Source organism: Ascidiella aspersa, chromosome 1, assembly GCF_963924565.1.
Source record: "Ascidiella aspersa chromosome 1, kaAscAspe10.2, whole genome shotgun sequence".
Lineage (NCBI taxonomy): Eukaryota > Metazoa > Chordata > Ascidiacea > Phlebobranchia > Ascidiidae > Ascidiella > Ascidiella aspersa.
In genome coordinates this window covers 35,012,748-35,039,224 of record NC_139447.1, presented here as the reverse complement: position 1 = coordinate 35,039,224, position 26,477 = coordinate 35,012,748, and the positions used below count along the sequence as shown (strand labels likewise).

Genomic DNA, 26,477 nt, shown 5'->3' with positions numbered 1-26,477 from the left:
ACTCATCTTTGTATAGTTTGAGATCAGACGCACGGCGCCTTCGGGTTAAGCCGATTTCAACACAATGAGCTCAACATAACTTAGATTTGAGCAGAGGCCTAAATATTTCTACGCAGTTGCAGGCAAGAAATACAGTTTTTAGGGGTACTTGTTTAAGGGACTATAAACCTACTCTTTTAAACTAAAAGTGCCGCGGCCTAAAACTAAAAGTAGGCCATGGGCCAGCCTTTATTCTTCTGCTTATATGTTGCCTACTAGAGGCAGGTAGAAATAAGTTAACTCAGCCTTTAAAACCCAACTAAATTAAAACATTTTTATAAAAAAAAATTACCGGCCATTTCGAACCGATCGATTTGACATAATGAAGTTGCGCCTCGAGGTTTTTCTGGCGTTTTACTTTTATTTTATTTTTTTAAGCACCGTTTTTAACAGCACAAAACCCTGAACTATAGCCTCTAGCAGCCATACTTTTATTTAAAATTTTTTTCAGGATTGTACAAAGCCCACAAACAAGTACGGCAACTAGCATTTTGAATAATTACTTATTTCAGTGCCTTTTCACTGTGTAGAAAATGAATAAAGAGTTATTTGAAACGTTCAAAATGATACCTACTTCTGTATGGGCTTTGATATTCCTACTACGTTCCCTTTAGCGAGTTTTCAAAAATCTACTTTTTTTCAACAACAAAAAAAATTAAACTCTGTACACATATTTTGTTTCCTCTTAACAAAACAGCACATTGTGAAATCATCAACTGTCTTTTTATCTCGAATAATAATAAAACAGCACAAAAAATGTCCGGTTGTCGTTGGTTTAATAGTGGTCAGGAAATTTACACGATTCCATTCTTCTTTTTAATGCAAGCGAAATGAGAGAGAGAGAGAGACAAAAATACTCCTGGAGTAATAATGTGATAGTAGAGACACAGGAACAATATGCCCAATACACGTCACCAACAAATCATACATCCGTGACGCTTGTGACGTCACAAGGCGGGCGAAGGTCATTATTGCGTCACAAACAATACACACACAGCGGGGGGAGCGAGTGAGACGGTATCTGTTCTTTGTAGAGTCGGGCACTACTGCATATTCGAGGCGACACAAATATTGTACAGCAATTAACAGCGACATTTTCCGCTACAATCAGTCCATTCATGACGCCACAATGACCGCAACAAGGGCATTGTTGAAAAGAATCTTTCAAAATGCAATCTAATGTTGTTATTTATATAAGGGTATAAATATCGCCATTGTACAAGAAAAAAAACAAAATTAGGAGATAAATCTGGCGAAAAATCTGAGTGTCAAACCAACTGTTGTGAACTATTCATTGCGAAGAATGCTTAATCTCGAGTTTGTTGATTTCTTTTAATCAGGCAGTAAGTTAGAATCGCGGGAACTGTTGCGTAATAAGGTGGGCACTTTGGGAGTAATAAAGGTGTTAATAGGATAGTGCAAGCTTTTTAACATTAGGAGCGAATATAGGGCGTGCGAAAAACGAACACACACTCACACACACAAACAAACACACAAAAAGTACACGCATGATCAGGGCGTGCCAAATTTGTTCACTTGAAATTTCCTCCTAAAGATTTTGGCCTCTGGTTCGCAAAACTGGGAATGATTTTTTCTAGGGGTGGAAATATTCGTTATTTTGGGGGGCACAGGTACAGTGGCGTAGGGTGAGCTACCTAATGGGGTAAATTAACCCCTACAAAACCATAGGCTTCTTGCAAAAAATAGCTCCGCACATTTTGGAATCAAGCTTTGTGATATTTTGAAAGATTGCCTGAAAAAAGTGAACATAGAGCGGACAAAAATGGGTATATCGTGACGTAATGGGCAACGTGACGTCATGCTGTATCTAGTTGGTGTGCTGACCTAACTCTTCGTCAGGGGTAATATGGCTGGGGCGGGGGTGGTTAGGAACACACAGACACACACGCACACAAAAATGCGAACAGGCATCGGCGACGGAATTAGACGCGGCCCAAACAAACCAAAAAACCTGGTATTTTATATATTTTTTATCATTTTTAAGCGCTGCTTTTTGGGGCCACGTCTAAATCTGGCACCGATCGTATAGTAAAAGGCGAATAGCAATTACACGAACAGATAACATAAGGGGATAAATCTCTTTTTTTGTCACTAAGAAGCTTTCTGGCAAAATGTATAAAATCTTTTTTTCTGTTCGTCGAGAAAAACGCGCGTTTTTTGACGAATTTAGCGAATGAATTTCTTTTTTCAAGTGTAATTGGACATGACTCGGTAAAGAGCTAACGAGATTGTCAGTAGTACACGGCCAGTAAAACTAACGTTTTTACCGGTCGTTCGCTTATAGTGGTCATCATTATGAGCTAGGGATTACTACAAGAAAAATATAAAAAAGAAACGTTTTTTTTACAACCGATGGAGGGTGCAAAGAGAAGGGGGAAAACCCCGTTCTGGCTACAAGGGCCCCCACACAAAAAGAGAAAAAAGAGAGATAACAAAATAGTTTTTTTTTTCACGTTCAAGTTTCTGGATTAGGGTGATAACGACGCAGCTAGCGACTTAGAGCAGAAAAAGAACGAATAAGGTTAAAACCCGCAGTGGATCGAAAAAGACTGTTGACAAAACAATTAGAACCGAAAAAAAAAATTTTTTTTTTGGAAAAAATCCTCTCTCGATTTCCTGCTTAATTCGATCCCGTCTCCTCTCGGAAGAAAAAAGAGGAGCATTTTACTCTTCCTCGCATTCGCCGTCGTCATCGGCCACAACGTCGCCGACGCTCTTCTCCAGTTTGGTGATCCTCCGGTTTTGCTTGCGGACCGTCGCCTTCAGTTTCTTGATGTCTTCCAGAAGTTCTTCGATATTGATTCCCTGAAACAAATTTTATTTTTGATTGTTATTATTTATTTTGGGGCATAATGGTTCGAGGTTGTGGTAAGATGTAGTAAGAATATCAACGCCCATACAAAAGTATAGGTGACACATGTTCGAAATAGATAAACAGATATTCGAAACGTTCAAACCTAAGAGTTCTTCGATTTTGATGCCCTGCTTCACAAGGTTATGGTTTATTATGGTTATTATTTATTTTGGAGCATAATACTTGAAGGTTGTAAGAAGATGTAGTAAGAATATCAAAGCCCATACACGGGTAGGTAGCATTTTGAACGTTTCGAATAACTCTTAAGATAATGGATGGAGGTTGTAGTAAGAATTTCCGAAGCCCATACAGAAGTATTGGTGACATGTGTTCAAAATGAATAAAGAGATATTCGAAAGGTTCAAAGTGCAACCTACACTTCTGTACGGGCTTTCATTCAAAATTAGATCATTTCAGTTTTCTCAAAATTAGATCACAGTTCGGATTATTGATTTTTTTTATAAATCAGAATATAAAACAGACTTCTAACTAGAATTTTATTCACAATCAAGTTAGTTTAAATTGTAATTTATTGACATTAGAATGTAAATGGCAAATATTCCTGTGTTTTTTTAAAACGCTGCGGCATACCCTAAAATTACCTTCAAATCGTGCCGACCAAAGTATTAATTCAAAATTCTTCGCTCTGAGAGACTAAGAAAGTCGTTGGGAAAAGGTAAAATTTTTGGTAAAATCCGAATTAGATTAGAACTAGAATAAGAGCCCACAAGCAGTTCACAAATTAAATTAGAATTAGCCGATTTTTGAAAAAGTATTATTACTCTTATTCAAAAGTATTATTTCAAAATTCTTTGCCTTGACAGAGGGACTTAAAAAGTCGTTGGACAAAGTAGCATTTTTAGTAAAATCCAAAATATTAAAAACTGGAATTAGAGCCAACAAGCAATTCGCAAATTAAATTAGATTTAGAATTAGCCGAATTTTGCTCTTATTCACTAAATTAGAAACATAAATTATCTAGTTATCCAAGTCTGACCGATTGACCTCTTTAGCGATCGTTTCGAAAGATCAAGATCGAAAAAAGTGTTATTTGCAGTGGCACAGAAAACCCACCGGCGGTAAGCTGGTTCCGTTCTCAGGCGCAGCCTGGTATTGCTTGGGACGGGCTGAGAGTTTCGACAAAGTCCTCGTCGGTTTTGACGCCGCAGTAGCATTTGCATTACCACCTTGGCCCGCGGTTTGGTCAAAAACTTTGAAAAACAAAGACAGCGTTATTTAACAAGTAACGAGCTTTGAAATCAGGGCTGCTGGACGAAATGAAAAATAAAAATAAATCCTCAAAAATAACTTCTGTGACCATTTTTAAACTCGAATTGAATTTTAATTATAAACTCTTCTAATAAAATACGTACAAATTGCTTTCTAGCATGTAATTGTAAAAAATTAGCTTAAACAGAATATGATTTATATTAGGAAAAAGGTTTGGGAATTTTCACTAATGTTCAGTTTGTTCAAAAAGTTTGAAAAACAAAAAAACGCTGCTTAACAAGTAATGAGCTTTTAAAACAGGGAGGCTGGACAAGAATTTCTATAAGCAAGTGAAAGGAAATAAACTTAAAGATAGATAGATGGTCGCGCACAACAAATGCAATTAAATATAATTCATACTAGGAAAAAGGGTTAGGAATTTTCACTGATGTGCAGTTGGTTCAAAAATTTGAAAAACAAAGAAACTTTATTTAACAAGTAGTGAGCTTTTAAAAAAGGGGCTGCTGGACGAAAATTTCTATAGGCATGTCATGTGAAAGGTAATAAACTTGAAGATAGATGGTTTGTCCGTGTGGTTTTGTTAAAAAGTTTTTAGCAACTTATGTAACCGCGGACAATAAATAGAATTAAAAATAATTATACTAGGAAAATTTTCTACAAGGTATAGGAATAACCACAACCGACTTTTGTTTTTCGTATGTCGGTTATGTTGGATTACAGTTTAAAACAACTTTTTTTAACAGATGTAAAATTAGCTGTTAAGTGGAAAATAAATTATTCAAAAAGTTGTAGCTAAATCACTCCCAGCTATAACTATTAATTTTTGACAGCAATTTAAATTAGTCTTTCGTTAAATATGGTGCCACGTAATGCCCGCTGCGAATACGTTGTGCATTTTAGGAAATGCCTCCCTTAAATTTCGAATATCGATAAAAGAGTCCACGGGATAAAAAGGTTGAGAACCACTGAGCTAGTAGAAGACCTTATTTGATTGTAAACGATGCTTCATTTTTTTTCATCGGAATTTAATAAAAAACGAAAAAAAATATCGCAATTCGTAAGAACGGAAAATCGAATAATGAAATCGAAAATCGTACAAACGTAAATTGCTTTGCTCAAAACAATGTGGTGCAATTTCTCGGCCGCCCATTTCAAAGTAAATGCTAAGCTTGGACGAAAAAACACAAGTTAAATAAAAACATACTTGGCTTCCATTTCTCCGTTTTGGGTGCGCACGTTTTCCCTCCATTCCATTCCTCCGCCGTCATTGCTGGGTCATAGCTGGGAAAATCTGGGTAAATATCATCCTGGAAGACTTCCGACTAAACAAAAATATTTTTAAGGGGTGTTTTATTAAAAAATAAATAATAAGAGAGAAAACAATTTGTATTGTAAAAGTCTTGCTTCGGAATTGTCGCTAGTTTCGATCGACGTATGTTTTTCTTAATATAATAATTCGAAATTAAGAAAGTATAAATGCCATGGTTAACACACAATAAAAAAAAATTTCCGAAGAAAAAATGAAATGTAAAAGTCTTGCTTCGCTTTTCTCGCTAATTTTACCCAAGTAGTTACGATGAAAGTTTTTTGTATAAATGCCATGGTTATCACAATAAATATTTTTTTCGAAGAAAAAATGAAATGTAACAATCTTGCTTCCCTGTTGTCGCGAATTTCAATAAAGTATAAGTTTAAAAAAATAAACAGGGTTGCCACACAACTTTAAAAGAAAAAATACAAAGACATTTAAAGAAAATGTATAGATTTTCAGAGGCCTAAAGTAGGATAGAATGACGTTTTAATGAATATCATTCAAAACCAAGACAGTGTAAATGAAATAGTTAACACAACAAAAAAATAGCTGAAAATTTGTTTTTAACAGCACTTTTAAACTAAAGCTGGGCACAAAATAAATTGGAAGACTTTAAAAAAAAGAAGCATAGGGTTTTTCGAAGACTTTTCCATACGAGGGTCAATTCAAAGTCTTTGTGATAACCCTGGAATTATTGGATTAGCGAAACACGTCATTAGATTAATTAGTTAAGCGTAAGTATGAACAAAACAAAGCATCTGATCTATTTAATCTGCGTTTTTGAAACAAGCATATAAACCAAACATCTCGCATCGAAATTGTCCTGGATACACAGATATTGGATTGAAAAACAAAAACTGTAAATTTTGCCAAAATATGCATACAATTTAAAAAAATGTTTTGATGAATGCAAAGCTCAAAAAGTAAAATGTTTATTATTGGGTACTACCTTTCTGGGGACAATAAGAGACACCATTTCACAGCTTCCAGTGGTCTGGATCAGTCGATAGAACCTGCACAAAAATAGATCTTTGACGCATTTTGGTATTCACAAGGATCGAACTAAGAACACCGTAAAAATTGTAAAAAAGTCGAAAAACATGTAAAAAAACTCAGAAACAGTGATCATGTAAAAAAATATAATGGCAAAAGTAGCTAAAAAGATGTTGCTTTTTAACGAGGGGGAGGCTGTATAATAATCAAAAAAAGGTTTATGTTGACTACCAATGATACAACAACGTTGAATAGTTTCAGCTGTTTAGTTATTAAAATATATAAATAACAATGTGAACACCACCATTATCTGTGGAATTGATTTAGGAATAGTTACCTCCAAAAACTATAAAGTTTAGACCCAAAAAAAAAGAAGAAAAAGAATTAAAGTAGATCTAACTGTTATCACGATTTTACAACTATTAAAACAGGAAAACCAACAACTTTTTTACATTTTTTAATTGACATATTGTCCCACTCTACATTGTAAGCCTGAAACATCAGGTCTTAACAAAATGTCCACATAAACAAGCTGTCAAAATAAGGGATGTAAGGAAAGGGTCTGTCGCGGAGATTAGGAGCGGAGCCTACATTCTATACAGGAAGTGACCTCTGCTTGTCAAGCAGATTTAGCTGACCGTGCAAAAAAAGGGCTGCCGCTCTTGTGGCTACTATACGCTAGTTTGTCTGGCGGACATTGCGTGTGACATCACACCATTTCCTTGTGGCTTAATTTCCGGAATGATTAGACAGTCTGCACCTTATATGGGCCGGCAGCACCGGCTTGAAAGAAACGGGCTTGTGCGTAGCTGCCGGCAAGAATATTTCCTACTACATGCAAGTCAGTTAGGTAACCTCGGCCCACAAGTATTACACCGTTGGCATCTTTTTTGCATAATGTCGAATCGCAACTAAAAGTGTCAAAAAATAAACCTTGGCAACGGATCAAAAAGTTTTTTGTTTTTGTTTTTAATCAAAAAAAATTTGAAATCACTAATATGCTTAGAAAGTAAACCAACTGAAATCATTCAAAACGTTTGTTCATAATTTATGAACAATAATGGTAAAAAGGGGGTTAATAAAATTGGGCCTGTTCCAATGCTTTGCGTGGGTAAAAGGTTTAAATAAACAAACAAATGAAAAAAAATGGTTAAATAAAACAAATGCCTTGTGCAAGCGAACTTTAAAAAATATAGTTTTGGGATGAACACTTTTTATGGCATTAAAATAAAAATAGTCCAAAGAGTTTCTGCAAGTATTCTCTGGGCCAACCCTAACGAAAACCTTTAAGTATAAATGATATCATTTCCTGTAATTGAAGAATCAGATTTCAATAGTTGCATTTGTGTGCAATTCAAACAGTAGCAAATGGAAATCTGACAATTTTAAGGTAAATTTTTTTTTTGTTTGTTTTAGTTTCAGTTTCTGTTTGACTAAAAACGTCAATACACACCTGGCAATTTCGCAGCTATGGACATCAACCCCGCGTTTGGCCATCCGGGCAACACCGCGCTGACTTTCCTTGCCCATGAAAGTACTGAGATAGTGCACATAGGGATCCTCGTCGTTAATTTCATAGTATCTGATGTTGGAATCGCCCTGAAAAACGAAACTGGTCTTTTCGAGTAACCCAAATCACTAAAAAAAATCTAGGCTATTTCACAAAGGGCAAATTTTCTTGTAGTTGAATTTTGCTGGAACTACAGAGGCTTTGCGGTTCAATGGTGAGAAGCAAATAAATGCTTACTGAAATTTGTGTGGCTAAGTTACATTATCCAACATGCTGATATTTTGCAACTCAGGAAAATGTAAACTAAATGCTCATAGCGACAAAAATATAATTTTTTTTAAATGTGCTCTTAAGCAAAGCTGTAAGGCATTGGTTCTCCACCTGGCTCCTTTAAGTAGATATTTTTAAGTTTGGGGAGGGAATTTATTCCAGGGAGAAATTGGGGAGGAAATTTAATCCAGGGAGAAATTGGGGAGGAACAAAAAGTTATTTAGTCAATTATAATAAAAAGCTTGTTAACTGTAGTTATTGGTATTGTAAAGAATATATTTGGACCATAATCTAAGGCTATTGTTTATTCACAGTTGCAGCCATTTAAAAAATAAACCGCAAGGCAGGCAATTTTATATATAAAATCAATAGATTTGATTTTCTGTCAACAGGGTACATCAAAATAATAAAAAAAGTAGAATACTTGTTACATGTGTTTTTTCTGGGGGGGAATTGACAGTGTTTGGTCTTGAAAGGGAGAAATATGAAAAAAGATTAAAAAGCACTGGTGTAACTTTGAAATGCGGTAGTTACAGTGACATTGCACAACCCAGCCCAATTTGTGAGGTATTTCAAATAACAAAATTGAAAACAAATCGCACTTAACTTTCATTTGTAACACAACATTTTTTAACTATAACCTTATCAGTATACAAAAAGTTTCAATTGGCTTGAATATTATTTTGTATTGGACTAAGTTTCCCCTTTTTGCTTCAAATGCTGTTACAGGATTGCCATATTTTTTTAAAGAACATCTAAAGACATTTATTACAGGATTGCCACACAATTTTATGATGAAAATTTAAAGACATTCATAGACACAATATATAGCATTTTTAAAGACTTAAAAAAACACTTTTTTATGTGATGCGAAAAAAACAGTATAAATGTGCATTAAACACACCAAAAAAATAACTTTTTAAGGAACATACATATAATACTTAAGCTGCACATAAACTAATTCATACTTTGTGGCAACCTTGTATGATAAAAAGTTCCCCTTATTCTGTTAGAAACCTAGTTAAAACCCAAACCGTGCGACATTGATTTAAAAAAGTCTTTTGTTTAGAAGAGCTTTGGCCTGTGTTGTGGGCCCACTTCCGCTTAATTCAAATCTCTTCCTGGCGGTGTGAAACGTAAAGGCAACAGGATAAACGCAAGCACCGCTACTCGTCAGAGTTTAACTAGCGTCCTGTTAGTCAAAGCATTACATCGTGTTTTAGCGAATCAACAGTCGACGAACAGTAGCTGACGCTGACTTTTTTTCTCTGCTTTTATAGTCACAGCAAAGGAATAGAATAGATGGACAGCATGTCACTTCGCAAAATTTGACACTTTTTTGGCTGGGATACAGAATCGACACAAATTTTGTAAAACTAATCACCATACAAACTCATTTTGTAATGCTAAGTTTAATAAAAAAACACATTTTTTTCGTTTTTTTTAGAATCAGTCATTTTAAAAACAACTAAAAAACAGTTTTATGGCCTTTATTAAATATACACTTCTATATGGAAAACTGACGCCAAATATTAGTTGTCATAAATGAAAAAAACGACAAGTCTTTTAAGTTATTTGCATACCAGATTGGTATAAAATTTCCTTAAAAAACACAAAATTACTGTAGAGTGTTGTCTATCACCGCAATAATGTCTTAACTCTTAGGCCTTTCCAGCGCTGATTTATATTGATTTTGCAGGAAATGCTTGAATGGGGAATTTGCCATTGACAGAATGTCCAACTAAACTGACATTATTTGTTTCTTGTCTTTCTGCTGTTGGGGTAATACTGACAGTGAAATCAACTTAAATAAAATATTGTATGTACCGTATGTGGTTCGACAAAAACTGAATGGTAACCCCTGGGTTATGCAACTTTATAGGTGAAAGAAAGGCCATGTGTTGTTATTAAGCGATGACAAAAAAAAAATTCCCTTTGAAATTCTCCCTTGGGTTATTAGGTTAAATTTAAAGTTTAAAATTACAATTTCTAAAATATTTTTCTATTTTTTTAGCACAAACGGTCAAAAGGTATTATTTACCTTTCCGACAATAAAGACTACTCCTGTAGAAGAGTCATAAAATGGATACAGGATTCCGTTGGCTGAATCAACCTCGGCCTCAACCATATTTTCAAGAGTATCCTGCAAAAATAATTAAAAACGTTAACCAACTATTCAATTTTTACATTAAATATGGATAGAAAGGAACACACCAGAATAGTAAGGCATTTTTTTTTTGAAGAAAAATTTTATTTTATTATTTTTTTTTATTGAAGAAAGAGCCCTAAAGTTTGCTCTTTCCAAGAATTCTGTGCAAATGAAATGAATATAAAGCTATATTTATATGCATATGTATATATACTAAGTAAAACGCGTCTTGTACATACAGCTTTCCAAAGAGCATACATTCGCGAGGACATCTTCGAAAATCCAGTGGTAAAGATGTATTTTCCTTGGCTGACAAAAACGCATTTTGATGCCTTCACACTGCCAACGAAATTTTTTTTTTCCTGAAAAAGAAGTGTATCTATATTAGGTAACATCAACATATATATTAAAACCGGATCTGAGAAAAATTTCAATCATAATGTAAAAAGCACTTTAAAATACTCCAAGGTTTATAGTCTGATTTATGTATTTATTTTAAATATTTATAAAAAAAATTAAAAATCGCGCCGTACTTTCCACCCAGGTGCAATTCTAGACTCAATTCTGATTGCAGTTTAAACTGAACAACAATTTCATGAAGCTTTCGATCTTTTTGGCTTTGAAATTAATTATCAAGCTACATTACAGATGCGTGCATAGTGTACCCAAGTATATTGTTCAGGTTTGCCACACGCTTCTATGGAAAACAATCCACATTTAAAGACTTTTTAAAGAAAATTTGTGAGTCTATAAAGGCCAAATTTTTTTGGACCACAAAACATTAAATTGAACCAGTTGACGTTTTTATAATGTTATTAAAAAAAAAACAGTATAAACACCAAGGACAACACAATTTTTTTCAAAAAACAAAAAATTAAAAAAGATGGACATAAAACAAATTCCAAGAATTTTTTTTAAAGCCTATTAAATATGTAAATTAACTCAAAAACATTCAAAGCCTATTAAAGATTAAAAGACTTTGCGGCAACCCTGTCCCAGTTGAATAGTTTTTGTACTTCATCGGTTTAACAACCAAAAATAACCAAGGCAATAAGACATAGTAAGAATAACATATAGAATGGGCCTTAATATTCTTACTACGTCTTACCACAATCTACAACCATTATGCTCCAAGCCCGAGGCTATAAAGTTTGATGCAAAACTTAATATCCAGCCAGCGGTTGTCAATCCTTATGGCTTCACAGCTCATTATGAAGAAGGTTTGTGACCCTCCCGACCCCCCCCAATCTGAGGAAAAAGTAAATGAAATTTAAAATGCGCTTACAGCTAAAACTTTTTCTGCTCTAATATCAATGACACGAAGACACTTGGACTTGGTGGTGACGGCCAACAACGAGCCTTCTTCATTCCAAGATATACTCTGTGGACTGTCACTCCCTGAAAAGTTCATTTCGTGGATGGGAGCTTGGCTCGGAACATCCCACACCACTATTCGCCCGTCGTTACCTGAAGAACAAAGTGAAAGATTAGAATATGTGACTGACCTACAAAAACACACATGGATATATACCATGTTTTTTTAATGGGGGCCATCAACCTCCTATGGGTGACATAAAGCAGTGTTTAGGAGGGGGCAAAAGCATAAAGTATTTTAAATGTCAATCAAACTGAAGTTAGTGGTTTTTATTATAATACCGAAGATCTTCTCTGTGATGATTTGTAACATATTTTTCCCAAGCATATGGGGCCACAAAGAGCGTGTAAAGGCTGAGAGGACCCCAGCCATAAGATCAAAAAATAAGTATACTGTAATCTAGCCCTACTGAACAAGTAGTGACCAGCAACTACAGAAAGATCTATTATGTCATGAGTTGTGCAATTATTTTTTGACTGGGCAAAAAAAGTCAAAATATTGTCAATATTTACACGTTAGGTCAAAATCTTTTAAAATTGTTTCAAGTCAAAATCAATTAAAATGCACAAAAATCAACGACATTTTTCTCTTTAATGCAGGGGTTCTTAAACTGGGGTCCATGGACCCCTTGGGGGTCCGTAAACTAGATTTAGGGGGTCCATGAAGGTACCGCAAACAAAGTTGTGTAAACTTAGCTAACAGTAGAATCCTCTAGCAAAGCTAGCAATTCAGGTCAAATGCTATAAAAAGATCTTCGGCAGCAAAGGTATGGTCAGTAGGGTAAGATCAACATTTATCTTGCAAGGGTCAGCAGGGTGAATTATAATATCATATGTACAGTGCAACAAACTTAGCTAATTCATTTGTTCGTGCTAAGTATGTTTTGTCTTTTAAATGAGAACATAATAAATAGCCCTGTTAAAGTTACTGCTTTTTCCAATATAACTAGAAGTTAAAGAGTATTATATGGCTCCCACGTTTTATCTGCCTTTATTATGATTTGTCTGACTTTATATATATATATATATAGATATATCAGAAAAAGTTGAGTTGTACCGGCAGAAAGAAGCACGTCGTTGGCAGTTGGATGCCACATCACAATTGTGACCCTCTTGTCATGCCTTTTAAGAACAGCGTAAGCGTCATCGTGAGTAAAGGTTCTTTTCAGGCCACCTTCCGGGATTTCCCACACCTGGACAAATAAAAATAAATAAAAATAAAAAGACAAACAGGGAAAGTGGGGCATATGTCCTGGGGTTTAATTAAGTGCATAGCAGCACATCTGTTTTTCTGATTAAAAATTAAATTTTTTAAAAAATATCAACAACCATTTAAATTTTGCCAAGATAGAGTTACTATTTCTGAATGTTGTGATAAAATTGAAAAATATCAAGTTTTCATCAGCCTTAATATATGATGTATGTGAGATGAAAATAAATAAAACATATGTAGCACACCCAACAAATAGTCATGTATAAATTTATGAGATATTCCATGCTACACCATTGTATTTTTGCATTGAGCTTTAGTGCCTGATATTCTTCTATAGAAACATTTAATTAAAAATTGGATATAAAAGTGGCAAAACATGACGCATAAATTGAAAAAAGAACATGGCATAAGTTATTTGATTACAGATTTCACTGAACAAAAGATTGTTTTAACTACATTCAGTATTCATGTGAACTTTCCACGATTGAACAAAGTTTTACAGACACAACGATTTTTAAAAAGTTAAATTTAGTGCGTAGCTCTTTTGGCTCAGCAAATTAGCCTCATAAAAATCTACACAATTGCCTATATGCTTTAAGAAACTAAGATTGTCTAAAACTCTAAAGTAGATAAAAATAGTCCACAATAAAACTGTCTTCATTGTGATAAAACCGATGTTTACCTTAACAGTTGTGTCATCAGAACAACTGGCAATCAGGCTGTCATTAAATGGTGACCAAGCCAAATCGATTACGTCCCCGCTGTGACCATTGACAACGGGCTGATCTAGCGGCAATCTTCCAGTCTGCAAAAAGAAAAAATGTCAAATAAAACCTTATAATTTTGTAGGAACAGTAGGAGTCAGAATTTTAGGCATTTATTGAAAGCGTTCAGCTTTTATTTGTATTCAAATCAGTTAAAATTTAAAGATCTGGTTTGCAATTAACACAATGTAGATTGGGCAAGGGCACAGCATGGGAGTGTCTGGGATACTCGACAACCCCCGCCACCCCTATGCAAACCAAGTAAATGATCTCAGCTGTAACAGGCAATATAATTGCATTTACAACCAAACAGTAATTGCATTTACAGCAAACATTGTATAACTTTTACAAAAATCACGACCTTGGTCAGTTAGCTGATGCATTTGGCAAGGGGGAAAATGTAGCTTAAACATATATTTCGATATAGTAAGAATATTGAACTTGCAATCTATCGACGATGGCTTAGCGCTCTACCCTGGCTCAACATCCATTGCATATTCTAAAAACTATTTAACTTAGTTGGTAAAATATGAGCAGAATTCCTGATAATTTGTGTCTTAAAAAAAAGGCAGTCTGGTATACACGGATTAAATAAAAAATCACTTTTTGCCAGAAAACATTAGCTTCAAGCCTTTCCACATGAGCACATCAAAAAGTGCATCAAAAAGCACACTAAAGTGGATGAATCCATATGACCTACTTGGTGGAAACCCAGTTATGTTCGGTTCTTGCAAGCTGCATTTTTTCTTTTGACTAATGCTTTAGATAACTAACCCACATCATACAATGATTTTTGCATAAGTTAATCAATTTTAATTCTATTCCCTTATACTATCACTTAAAAATTTTTAAAATAAACCACATTCTGATGATCAAATAAACCACATTCTGATGATCAATGTTTTACTGTAATGCAATAAGAGAGCCGACCGTTCTTTTTAAGATTAAGGCTAATTAACGTGTTAAAGATAGCGACCGCTTGACTGAATGGCCGGTGCAAATTTGAGTTCAATATCAACCCGGAATCCCTGAAAAAAAAACATTGACAAAAAACTGAACCCTTACCTGGTTAAGAGGCAAAACAAGAAAGGAGCCACCGCCAGTTCCATCAATGCACATGGCAATATACTGAGGATTAACATCGCACATGTTCGAATCGGCGCTGTTCTTCGACACTTTAATGTTGTTGTAAACCTTTTCCTTGAAAGTCTTGCCAAAAACATGGCGGAACTTGCTGTTACGAACGATGCTCATCTTTGAATTTTTTATGTATAAAGTGGCACACAACAGAGAAAAAAAGCCTAAAAAACAGAGCAAAATGATTTTTCTTTACATTTGCAAAAGTGTCCCAAAACGGTAAAATAATTTAAGATCAGGAAAAAAGAATAAGTATCCATTTTTTTTTTAAGAAAATAGATACCAAATTAAAATTTGCTAAGAGTTAAAATTCAAGAATGGACATTCTCATATAATAATTCCTGTTCATGGGTCAGCACAGTAACAATCAACTAAAAGTATAAAAATAATTAAAAAACACATTTTCGGTTTCTAGTGCTAAAATTATTTTGGTTGGGGTGCAAGTTAGGGTTGGGGTGAGTCAAGTATTATTATATTTATTCGCGTTTAATTTTTACAACTCGTTTTGTTACGGTAAAAAAGAGATGAAATTCTAGACCAGCGCCGAGTGTTTAAATAGTTTTTAAATGAATGCATATTATTTAGGTTTGGGGCGGGTTAGCAGTTGGGTTTGAGTGGGTCAAGTATTGTTATGTTTATTCTTCCTGCTAGTAATTTCAAGTTTGATAACTGATTTCGTAACTGTACCTATAGAAAAGTTAGGATTCCAGACCAGCCCCAATATTTTTGACTGAGGTTAATCATAAAAATAACTAAATATTAACCAATAATCAATTAAGCCAAACTCATACAAACCACATAACAAAACAAAACATTTTTAAAACTACATTCTATAAATTATATAAACACAGAACCGTTGTAGAGTAATACAATAGCAAACTAGCATGGCAATATTTTACAGTAAAAACTGAACCAAATTACATTTAGGATAAGTAAAACACATGGCGCTGGTCTAGCCTACCACTCTTTTTTACAGTAAAGAAACGATTTGTTAAAACTGAAATTGCAATGAAGGAAATAAAGAAATATTGTAGAATAAATATAATAATAACATAATAATACTGGAGGCGCAGGTCTGAATCCTACCACAATCATTAAATCAACGCACAATATTTGGGTAAGGGTGAGAGTTAGCGTTTGGGTGTCGGTGGGTCAAGTATTATTATATTCATTATTTAATAATAATATTTGGGCGCTGGTCTAGAATCCTACCACAATGATTAAATCAACTCACAATATTTGGATTAGGGTGCGAGTTAGCGTTTGGGTGAGGGTGGGTCAAGTATTATTATATTTATTATTTAATATACTTGACCCACCCTAACCCAAAATGCTAACCCGCACCCTAACCCAAATGTTGTGCACTGTGGTAGGATTCTAGACCAGCGCCAATATTTGACCCACCCTAACCCAAACCCGCACCATAACCCAAATATTGTGCGTCGTGGTAGGATTATAGACCAGTGCCATACTTGACCCACCCTCACCCTAACCCTAACCCAAATATTGCGCGTTTATTTAATAATTGTGGTAGGACCAGCGCCCTAAAACAAACTCACTTAAGTGCATAAATTTAATTACGCCCTGGTACTTTTGCGTCGCTAAAGATTGCGTAACGGGCGTAATAAAATTACGTGTAACAGCCAAACCGGGCTACTAAAGCGCAAATTCCTTTCGGTTCGAAGCGGCGATAAAAACTTTTTTTCTGGCGAGAGAAAAGGCGTTTCTTATCTGAAGTCGGTGTCAACTGATGCGGAACTAGTAAAGACTTTTCCGCATTGCGTAAATCTTTCTAGTCGCAACCCCCCTAAAATAAAGTGCAAAGTCACCAAAGCACTTTATTTGCCTACTTTAGGCATTCAATCGCATAAACAAAAGTATTATTTGCAAAATCTGTAGTTTATCACGATGAATAAGAAATTCAGTTTAAAATACTCTTTTAGTAAGTCAGTTTGACACCCTTTAATTAAAAAATATATTTACGCATGGGCGACGCTTAGCGAATACGGAAATAAGGTTATAGAAATAACTTGAAAAATAAGAATATTCATCTGAAAAACAGATTGATTACATAAACCTAGATATTAAAAACTAAAACGACGCCAATGTTGCCATCGTCAGTACTTTCACTAAATGATTTTCTTTTTGTATTTCTATTGTTTAAATACGTAATATATGACAGCTGAAATACGAAACTATTTTCAAGCTGATCTGCATACTAGTTTAACTTTCAAAACAATGACACCTTTTGTAAATTTAAACAATTCTGACACAGGCGTGACATGCGAGGTCATAAAAGTATATCCAATTTGCTTGACAGATTTTGTAATCCACTCATGGAAAAAGGAACAAAAGGAGACATCACCTTTTTTGTGTTGTTTTGCATCGTATGACCACCTCTGATATTACATATTGTGTCCAAACAAAGTTATATCAACAAGCTTTTCTCAATGAAAAAAATTACAAATATATGAATTAGAAATTATAAGTCCAATGATTAACTTTCAAGAACCGCCCGTCGATTACTCAAGCATTGCTTTTTAACCAATAACAAATTGGACTAAGTTTTTTTGCAAATGACTTGACCTGGACTTTCGACAATTCAAAAACACACTGGAGATCAGTGTTATTTTTCTATATGATTAGCCTACATTTTTTAATAGCCTACACTTTTATTTTTTTGCAGGCCACACACAATTGCCTATGAACTTTCGTACCAATATTAGTTTGTACGTTTTTAACGTTTGATTAAAAAAAGTGAAACACGAAAGCCCAAGTTAAGCGCTTTAATCAAAATAAGTGGAACCCTTGGCATCTCGGTTAAGTACTGTTTAATATAAGCTTCCACAATCAATGGCAGGCCAATCGGTTTTGCGATTCACGTGTGTTCCAACAACCAACCAAATCCAACAACCAAGAAAAACATAAGTCTGTATTTTTCGTGAAACAAGCATAGCTAGAAATTTAACAGGTAACGAAAACGGCATAAACGTAGCCAAAAATCATTAAAACTTCCATTACTACGTCGGCTCGTTATCGTATATAGTGCGCAACGTGAGCCGCAGTATACTGGTGTGCCGCGAAGTTCCAGGAGGTATGGCAGTTGTGTTTTTAAGGGTAGTTTTTAATAATCATTCGATTTACGGTAACGCGAAAAACTTTATCTCATCAAGGCAGGTATTTTGACCTTATGCAATATTCCAGGTGTAATTTTATAAACTTTACATATGAATAATCAAAACTTTTTTTCCTATGTTACCTTCTATAACCGGAAATCTAATATAAAATAGTTTTAAAATTGAATCAACTACCATGAACTGCTATAAGTATAAACATACAACAAATGTTTTCAAACTTTACCCCAAAGTGATAAGGGAGATTACCCATACGCTCGAAACACACAAGAAATATTATTGTAGATGTGTTGTATAAAAATTTGGCAGCTGTTGCGAAAAGTAAAAAAGTACAAAGCACTAATTGACAGTGGTCGGCAAACTGTGGGCCGCAGAGCGATTTTTAGTGGGCCGCGAGTTACTTTTCAATAGTTTAGTCTTAATTGTGGACCGCTTGATAGCCGATTAGCCGGCGTATATTAATTTTTATATTGTCTCAGCGTGGTTTAGGCCCGCTTGCCAAATGTGGCCCAAAGTGCCTGTCTAATTATATTCTTTGCCATTTTCAACAATATGTAAAACTTTTCGAAGCGCCGTGTAATATTTCACCTTTTCTTAATTTCAACAGCCTAACGCTGTGTGAACATAGACTCCCTGCAAAATGCAATGTTTACTAAAATATATGTAGTTGAATACACTTTTTTTTATTCCACTTTGCAAAATGGCTATTTTATCACGAGTAACATTTTTTTCAAATTTTAAAACAAGATTTATAACCTAATGGATTCCTTTTATGTGTTTCGTGCGAACGTTTTACGTGCTTGCGGGTGCCGCCATTCAGCTGTGGAGATGATACAGTGTTAATCTTTTATGCAAGTTAGTACACGTCTAAATTGAGCGACTCGCAAAAAAAATAAACGCATTGTTACGTTTCGCGCGTAAACTTGCTTTAGTTGCGCAATAGGTTAAAAACAACATGTTTCTTAAATTACTTAAACTATACGACGTTACTTGTGACGTCAAATGTAGGGATTTTTATGTACTTTTATAAGTTTTGTACTTAAATCTATTCACCCTAAAATAATTTCGTTCGTAGCCTATACGTATACTGTACAGTTCAATTTCTGTTAACTTATACTATAAATGCCGAGCTATATTCGAATCCTTGTGCCATATGCATCACGTACGCTTTCAATTGAAGTTTTGACAAATTAAAACTAATAAACCCATTTTTGTTTACGCGCAATTAAACTGCATTTTAGCTTCATATTTGCGCACGAGTTCGTTCGAGAAAAACGAGTGTTTCTAACTTTGTGACGCCATTCTTATGCCTCCAACTTAAAACAAATAACCTGACACGGTTTTTGTGGTGATTTTACGTAGTCGGCCTTCAATAGCTCCGAAAAGCGTACTTTGGGCCGCGACGAAAAAAGTTTGCCGACCACTGCACCAAGGTGTAGTGGCGTAATCTAATTAAATGTGAGTATTACCGCTATAAACAGACCTATACAGAGTCACTACACCAAGGTCAGGTTTTATTTTTCGAATGCAATTTAAAGCTCTCTGTTCTCTAATCAGGTATTGCGCGGGGTTACAATTTTTAGGACTTGACCGGGTTAAGAAATTTTAGGAAGCCTGCAAAAACGCAAAAAGTATATTTTTTAGCGAATTCGGCGCGTTTCATCATAAATCGCTTCATTTTATGTTTTGGCTGCCTATAGAATATTTGCTGATGTTGTGTATTGTCGATCGACAGGTGTGGTGCAGTCAAATCGCTTTAGGTCTGTTGCTGGATAAAGATTGCAGAGCAACAGCCCAAATTTGCAAACAAGTTGAACCAAACTCCGTTGCATTAGTGTTGGGCTTGAACGTTAGACCCGTTTTTACGCATTCCTTCCGTTAAGTACGGTCCAAAACCACACGTTGTCTTTATACAGCTTCCTCTACTTTTCCGGTCCGTGATTTCATCGTGCACTTTTGGGTCCACCAGGTAGCACTTTTCTGATTGGTCGATCAGCGTCAGGTGAGCTTAATGTTTGGCCAATCACAAACCTGATAGTCGCCTTGACAGACAACCTTGCCTATTTGGCTTACGGGAAGTTTAGTTGCAGAGCGCGTATAAAACTGCAGCGCAATGTATACGTGACAATTTAAAGGAATATAGCTTTCTTAAGGCAACGTTCAAAGTATCAGCTTTAAAACTTTAAGTTTTATATTATGTTTTTAATTATAAGGCCAGTTATGTATTACAAAAAAAAATAATAGAAAGGGTGACAGAACAGATTGGACACAAAAGTAATGATGGCGATTCGAATTTATTTACTTTTCGTGGTGTTTCACAGTTGCGTAATGAAATATTCAAGTTGTTTTGAATTGGGATTGTTCAACTCAATTTAAGTTTTGGGCCAGAGGAGAATATAAGCCGACACTATAACAGGCCTTGGACAGAAACTTATTCGTAAGAGATAAAGTATATGGGTTCAATAAGTCTGTTACCGTATTAGCTTTAAAACACTGTAGCAAACCTATAATAAAGAGTAATTTTCACATTTTTTCCAACAACCTGTTTTTTACATGTTTTTCTTTTATTTAAGGCAGGAGATATATTTTTTAATATTACCGTGTATTACTGTTAAGCGAACCTGACGATGCATATGAAACTCGTGATAGTCGTGATTGTGCTTATGTACAATTCACAAGTCATGGTGAATGGAGCTGCAGGTGGGGCATTTTCTGTTTAATAAATATTTTTTACACAGCCTAAAATTAATACATAGGCCTATACATACTACTACAAGTCTACTTTATGACAAAAATTATATAGGCAATTATGATCCTGAAGCGAAAACGTTACGTTTAATTGCAATTTTCCAAGGACTATACACTCACGTATAATACGCCTCGGCCCTCGGTATATGGGTTTGTTGTTTTACCATTTATCTTTATGCATTCGATGATAAAAATATTTTACCAACTAAATTGTAAAAACAGGTCAATCGTTTTGCATAGTATTTAATAGAAACCCCTCTGGAAAAAATATAAAGTTTGAAGTTCGTTTTTTTAACATTTCCCGAACTTTGATTAAAAAATTACTAAAGTGTTTTTGTTTAGCATTTTTAAAATACATTTTTGTTTTGTTTGAGAAATTTTAACAAAAGCCGGAAACTTGCATTTTTATGTTTACCTGGCGACTCAGCATTATGATTAAAAATGTGATTTACGTTGGGTTTGGGACTCGGGAATCGAGTAAGGCGACGTAAGACTGCCCTAGTCCGAAGTGCGCATGCGCAGCAGGGTTGCGTAATCGGTTAAAAATAATCCGAGTTTGACTCTGACTAAATGTGCGATTTTGTCGAGTCTGCAGTCCGGCTCCGACCATAGTCCTCGCATAGGGGTGTCATATAATTCACCACATCCACCCACAATACGTGGTTCGCAAATATCTCACCATTTCCTGTTACCTTTTTACAATTCACAGTTTGCTGCCTTATCAGTTTCGAAATTTGGTAATGCGCATGAGCATGTCGGACTCGGGACCCGTACAGTTTTTACTCGAGTCCCGACTCCAGGTCCGACTCCAGCTAAACAAATCGACTCCGTCGAGTCCCGAGTAGCTAGTCCCGAGTCCGACTTCTACTTCGCACCCCTGATGCGCAGTATATATTCGAAACCAAAAAGGTCACAAGTTGTAAAGGTGAAAAATCGTATGGAATACTATTTTACTTATGGCGGAACATGTAGCCTATGTTTAATAGTTGATTGCTGTATATCTCGAGTGTATTTTTCGACGAAGTCGGGCTCGGGTTGTTTTTAATCCGCTCCGCAGCTCTGGTTTTAACCAAACGAGACTCGGCTGTTCTGTAACTGTTCAACAGTGTTTTAAGTCGTCTGTTTGCTGTCTTATTTTTTTAGTACCGGTAATCTCTAAAGCCGTTGTGTGTGAGAGGTCTAGAAAAACGTTGACGTGCCCAGAAGGTCAGGTGTTAGACATCGTGAAGGGATTCTACGGACGGACAGATACCACAATGTGAGACCCGCGTTATGTCGATTAGTAAAAATCACGGATGTCGGTTACTTCGGATTTTATCTGAGACTGATGCCAATGTTATGGGCTAAAAGTGGGATATCTTGCTAACATATTAAATAACAAATTGTAACGTATTTTGATCATGAGTAATTACAGTAGCCTACTTAAGTTGTGGCCAATTGTAACACTTTTGTTTTAGAAAAACTCTACCTCTCTTAATAAGTTAATGCTTCCTATGATGGCAACTATGGTTTAAATACAATACAATTTGAAATTATATCGTTATCGATCTACCTTTAGTATCGAAAGAATAACGTTTCACTTAGTAGCAGATATTTCAACTTTCTACATTATTTAGATAAAAAGGATTGCCGCTCTTCCACTCTTGCTCAGTGGCGTAGCCAGCCGAAAGTTTTGTTTTTGGGGGATGACAAAAAGTTTGAACAGTTTTGTTTAGCTTTTGTCATTGTAGTAACTGCCGTAACGAACACAAATAACAATTTTAGCAAACCGTTTCGAGCAGCAACTTACTGTGTGTTAACGTAATACCCAAAAAACATTTAAAGAGCAAAAACTGTCTAAAATTAGTAAAACTACACTAATGTATAACAAACGCAGTATAAACTACATCGCTTATTTGAGTTTTCACATATTGGTTCTGACTTATGTGCACTTAAGTCATTGTTTTCAATTGACCTGACTTAAGACAGCAAAGTGACATTGTTTTCAATTGACATGACATTTTACCAAAGTGACTTGACTCGACTTAAGTCTTTTGGACAAATTACTTGACCTAAATCTTTTAAATAAATAACGTTGGATGAAAATAAGTGATTTTATTTTTTTTTTTATAAAATTCGGTTCTCTATCCTAAGTTTTGCACATACAACAATTTGATTGCTACATGTTGTTGGTTTTTAGCTATATTTTTAGTTGAGGCCTTGAGGAGTTTACCATTTTATTAGTTTAATTTTAAGAACTAGACGTGAAATTTGCTTGCTCGAATAATGACTTGACTTGTTGTTTTTCAAAAAGACTTGACTTTGACTTAAGTCAACACAAAAACTACTTGCGTGATATACAGCAATGCCCCCCTTTTTTCTTTATGGGGGGTAATAACCTAAAAGACACAAATTGTATGTTTTACAAAGTACAATAGATGAATAACCTGGTATTTTTGCTTGTCTGATCGATACAGTTGCCCCAGAGGAATCCACCACAAGACGGATTGCGTAAGCTGCGGATCCGACGGCGTCATCAAGGAAGCCTGTAACGACAAGCAGTCGTGTCGCCTCGTGGCAAGTAGCACAGTCTTTGGTGATCCCTGCAAAGGCTTCTCCAAGTACATATCGGTCGAATACACCTGCAAATAGCCTGGATTGTGACCTCGCTGTAAATACTGACGCTAATTTCAGTCTGTGTATAGCCAAACGTAAATGCAACAGAAAATGGGCGGTCGTTTTTGTGCGACTATATGCTTTACACTCCTTAACTTGAAGCGAAATGTTTTTTAATACATGTAGTTGTAAAGGTTGCTCAATGCTAAATAGATCAATGTAGCCTACCAGCAAAATCTTAAAGCGTGTTTTAATATAACCCCTTAATGTTAATAAAGATTACTGGCGCTTGTGAAAGTGTAACTTGAAAAATTACTTTACGGATTAGTTTTGACAATAGCAAACCAAATTTGCATTTGAATTGAATCTTGTTAGAACCGCCAAATATATATATTTCATCGTGCCAATTACATTAGTATGTTCCTTTTCAATTTATTTGGATAAATGTAGTTTTTAACGCGTTGGTTTGCTTTGTGTTTAACGCTTGTGAAAAATAAAATTCGACTTGTTATATGAAACCTGTTTGTGCGAATAATGCTTTCTTAGTTAGTGACAAGCGACTTTGTGTTTGGCAGAATAACAACTATATTTCTATAGAAATCAGATTTAACAAAATTACCATCGAATTATATTAATCGATACTAAAGAAGGTTTTAATGTAGTGGTAAAAGTAACCATAATATTGCACATGTGGAAGAAGAATAAATCATAAAATGTTGGGGGTCATTTGGGCAGTTTTCGGGTTTTTGAAACGTAATTGTTCTTCAAATATTAACAAAAAAAAATTTAATTGTAATGCTATATAATTTGGTTACCTATTAATGATTGAAACTAAGTAAAAATCTCGAGTTTTTGTCCTGCTACTTACTAGGCCGGCATATATAATAGGTAAAGCGTTTAACAACTTACCTTGGATGCCTCTCTTTGCAATAGGTATTAGTTAGTTGTTATCCAGTTGTTTCTCTTAAATTTCTGTTTAGTAAGCTTTGAATACCCAAATAAATTAAAAAATAACACATTACAAGGGTTACCATTTATAATAAGGTTATATGTTCGATAAGCCTTACTACCAAATATTCCATTGATGGCACTCAACAACCTGGGCGAAGTTGGCGCGCTGGATTGGTTTTGGGCAATATCTCCAAAAGTTGTGACGATACAAAGTTGAAATTTCTACACAATCCTTATATTGCTTACATCTTTCAGCAATCACACTTTTAACGAAAAAATATTAAAAGTGTGATTGCTGGATTGCTGAAGCTATTATAAGGCGTGTGTGAAAATTTCAGATCTCTAACGTGAATATTAGATGGTATTTGGGGCATTTGAAATCGAAAGGCCATATGTCGAATTTGAGCAGTTATGAAATTTTTGATCGCATATTAAAGCAAGGCCCGATTGATATTGACTACAAGCGATGGCTCATTTTGAAGAGTATGTCTTGTAGTTTATTTCGTGAAAAAATTAGCGAGAAAGTTTGAAAATTAGGTGTTAATATAGCTGAATATTAATATTCATAAAAATGAATATTAATATTTTTTTGTTAAAAGTGTGATTGCTGGAAAGATGTAAGCAATATAAGGATTGTGTAGAAATTTCAACTTTGTATCGTCACAACTTTTGGAGATATTACCCAAAACCAATCCAGCGCGCCAACTTCGCCCAGGTCACTCAACAGGGGTAACACTAATTTACGGAATGATGAATGGTCGGAATAGTCGGAACGCTTACTAATTTACGGAATGGTCGGAATTGCCGGAATGGAATGAATAGGGCCGAAACTAATTTGATGAATGGTCGGAACGGAATGAACTGTTGGAATAGAATGAACTGTCGGAATAGAATGTATGACGCTGTAGGAACAGAATGAACTGTCGGAATAGAATGAACTGACGGTATGGAATGAACGAAGCTGTAGGAACAGAATGAACTGTCGGAATAAGATGAACGAAGCTTTCCGACAGTTCATTCTGTTCATACAGCTTCGTTCATTTCATTCCTAAAGTTCATTCCTAACCCCAACCCTAACTCTAACCCTAACAGCTTCGTTCATCTCATTCCGACAGTTCATTCTGTTCCTACAGCTTCGTTCATTTCATTCCGACAGTTCATTCTGTTCCTACAGCTTCGTTCTTTTCATTCCGACAGTTAATTCCGTTCCGACCATTCATCAAATTAGTTTCGGCCCTATTCATTCCATTCCGACAATTCCGACCATTCCGTAAATTAGTGAGCGTTCCGGCCATTCCGACCATTCATCATTCCGTAAATTAGTATTACCCCTCAACAGACACTTTTAAAAATCAATAATGACATTTTTCTACGAAAGTTGTCAAAGTAAAAATTGCAAGGAGGCATAAATATGTAAGAATAAATATACTAATAATACTTGACCCACCCAAAAGCTTACCCTCATCCTTAACCAAATATTGTTAGCAATATAACCCCCCTCCCCTCGACCGAAATGTGGTAGGATTCTATACCAGCGCTCATTCTAAGATTTAAGCTGCTAACATTATTTATTTTAAGGTGCAATTTGGGTTTAAGCGTTTAGGTTTAGATGGGTCAAATTATTATATTTCCCCATATTTATTTCTTCCTTTCAATTTTAATTTTGACTTCTCGTTTTATTACAAAAAAGAGGTAGGATTGTTTCAGCGCCTCCAGAGATAAGTGAGCGTGGCTGTAAATGAAGTCCCACCAAACACTTTAAGAAGTTGGTGTGGATGAACCAGATTACCAGCACTTTTTCTACTAAATTGCAGTCCAACTTTTCTAATATGGCCCACAAAGACTGTCCTGATTGCACTGCCTTCCTGCCAGAAAACTTTGGAGTGGAATGCTTACCCAAAATCATGCCATTGTCATCTTTGTTGTTGAATATCACCGGTGAATTTACCGAAAACAATGGTCGTTTTTGGCATATATGTTGTCCTATTTTGACGTACGATTCAGCCCCCAAAAAATTTGGCGTAAATCTTTGGAGGTCACAAATTATGGTATGCACTCAGCCTGTTTTTTAACCTTTATAATTGTGTTAATATATTGAAAAATTATTCTCAACTGGGTTTCTGTGGCACCTTCGAGTGTCATTTCTAATGCTCTGTAGAACCTCTTATGTTTTTTTAGTTTTT

General features: G+C 35.2%; 1 protein-coding gene across 1 annotated transcript; it reads right to left on the bottom strand.

Moving 5' to 3' along the window:
* Positions 1-798: 798 nt before the first annotated feature.
* On the bottom strand, positions 799-15,026 carry LOC146170245 (coronin-1C-like). The gene is made up of 11 exons (XM_083384408.1): positions 14,795-15,026; positions 13,648-13,770; positions 12,810-12,945; positions 11,664-11,845; positions 10,618-10,740; positions 10,271-10,372; positions 7,903-8,048; positions 6,406-6,469; positions 5,349-5,466; positions 3,989-4,125; positions 799-2,865 (listed from the first exon to the last, which is right to left on the bottom strand). The coding sequence occupies exons 1-11, from the start codon at positions 14,981-14,983 to the stop codon at positions 2,725-2,727; spliced, it is 1,461 nt and encodes a 486-aa protein (XP_083240534.1). The 5' UTR covers positions 14,984-15,026; the 3' UTR covers positions 799-2,724.
* Between the last annotated feature and the right edge of the window lie 11,451 nt (positions 15,027-26,477).

Bases quoted from the DNA above. Each gene is read 5' to 3' on its own strand.
- LOC146170245 (XM_083384408.1), bottom strand. From the start codon at position 14,983: ATGAGCATCGTTCGTAACAGCAAGTTCCGCCATGTTTTTGGCAAGACT. The intron at 12,946-13,647 runs GTAAACATCGGT...TTATTTGTCCAG, and splicing joins CTGATGACACAACTGTTAAG to GTGTGGGAAATCCCGGAAGG. The intron at 6,470-7,902 runs GTGTGTATTGAC...ATTTTTGTGCAG, and splicing joins CATAGCTGCGAAATTGCCAG to GTTCTATCGACTGATCCAGA.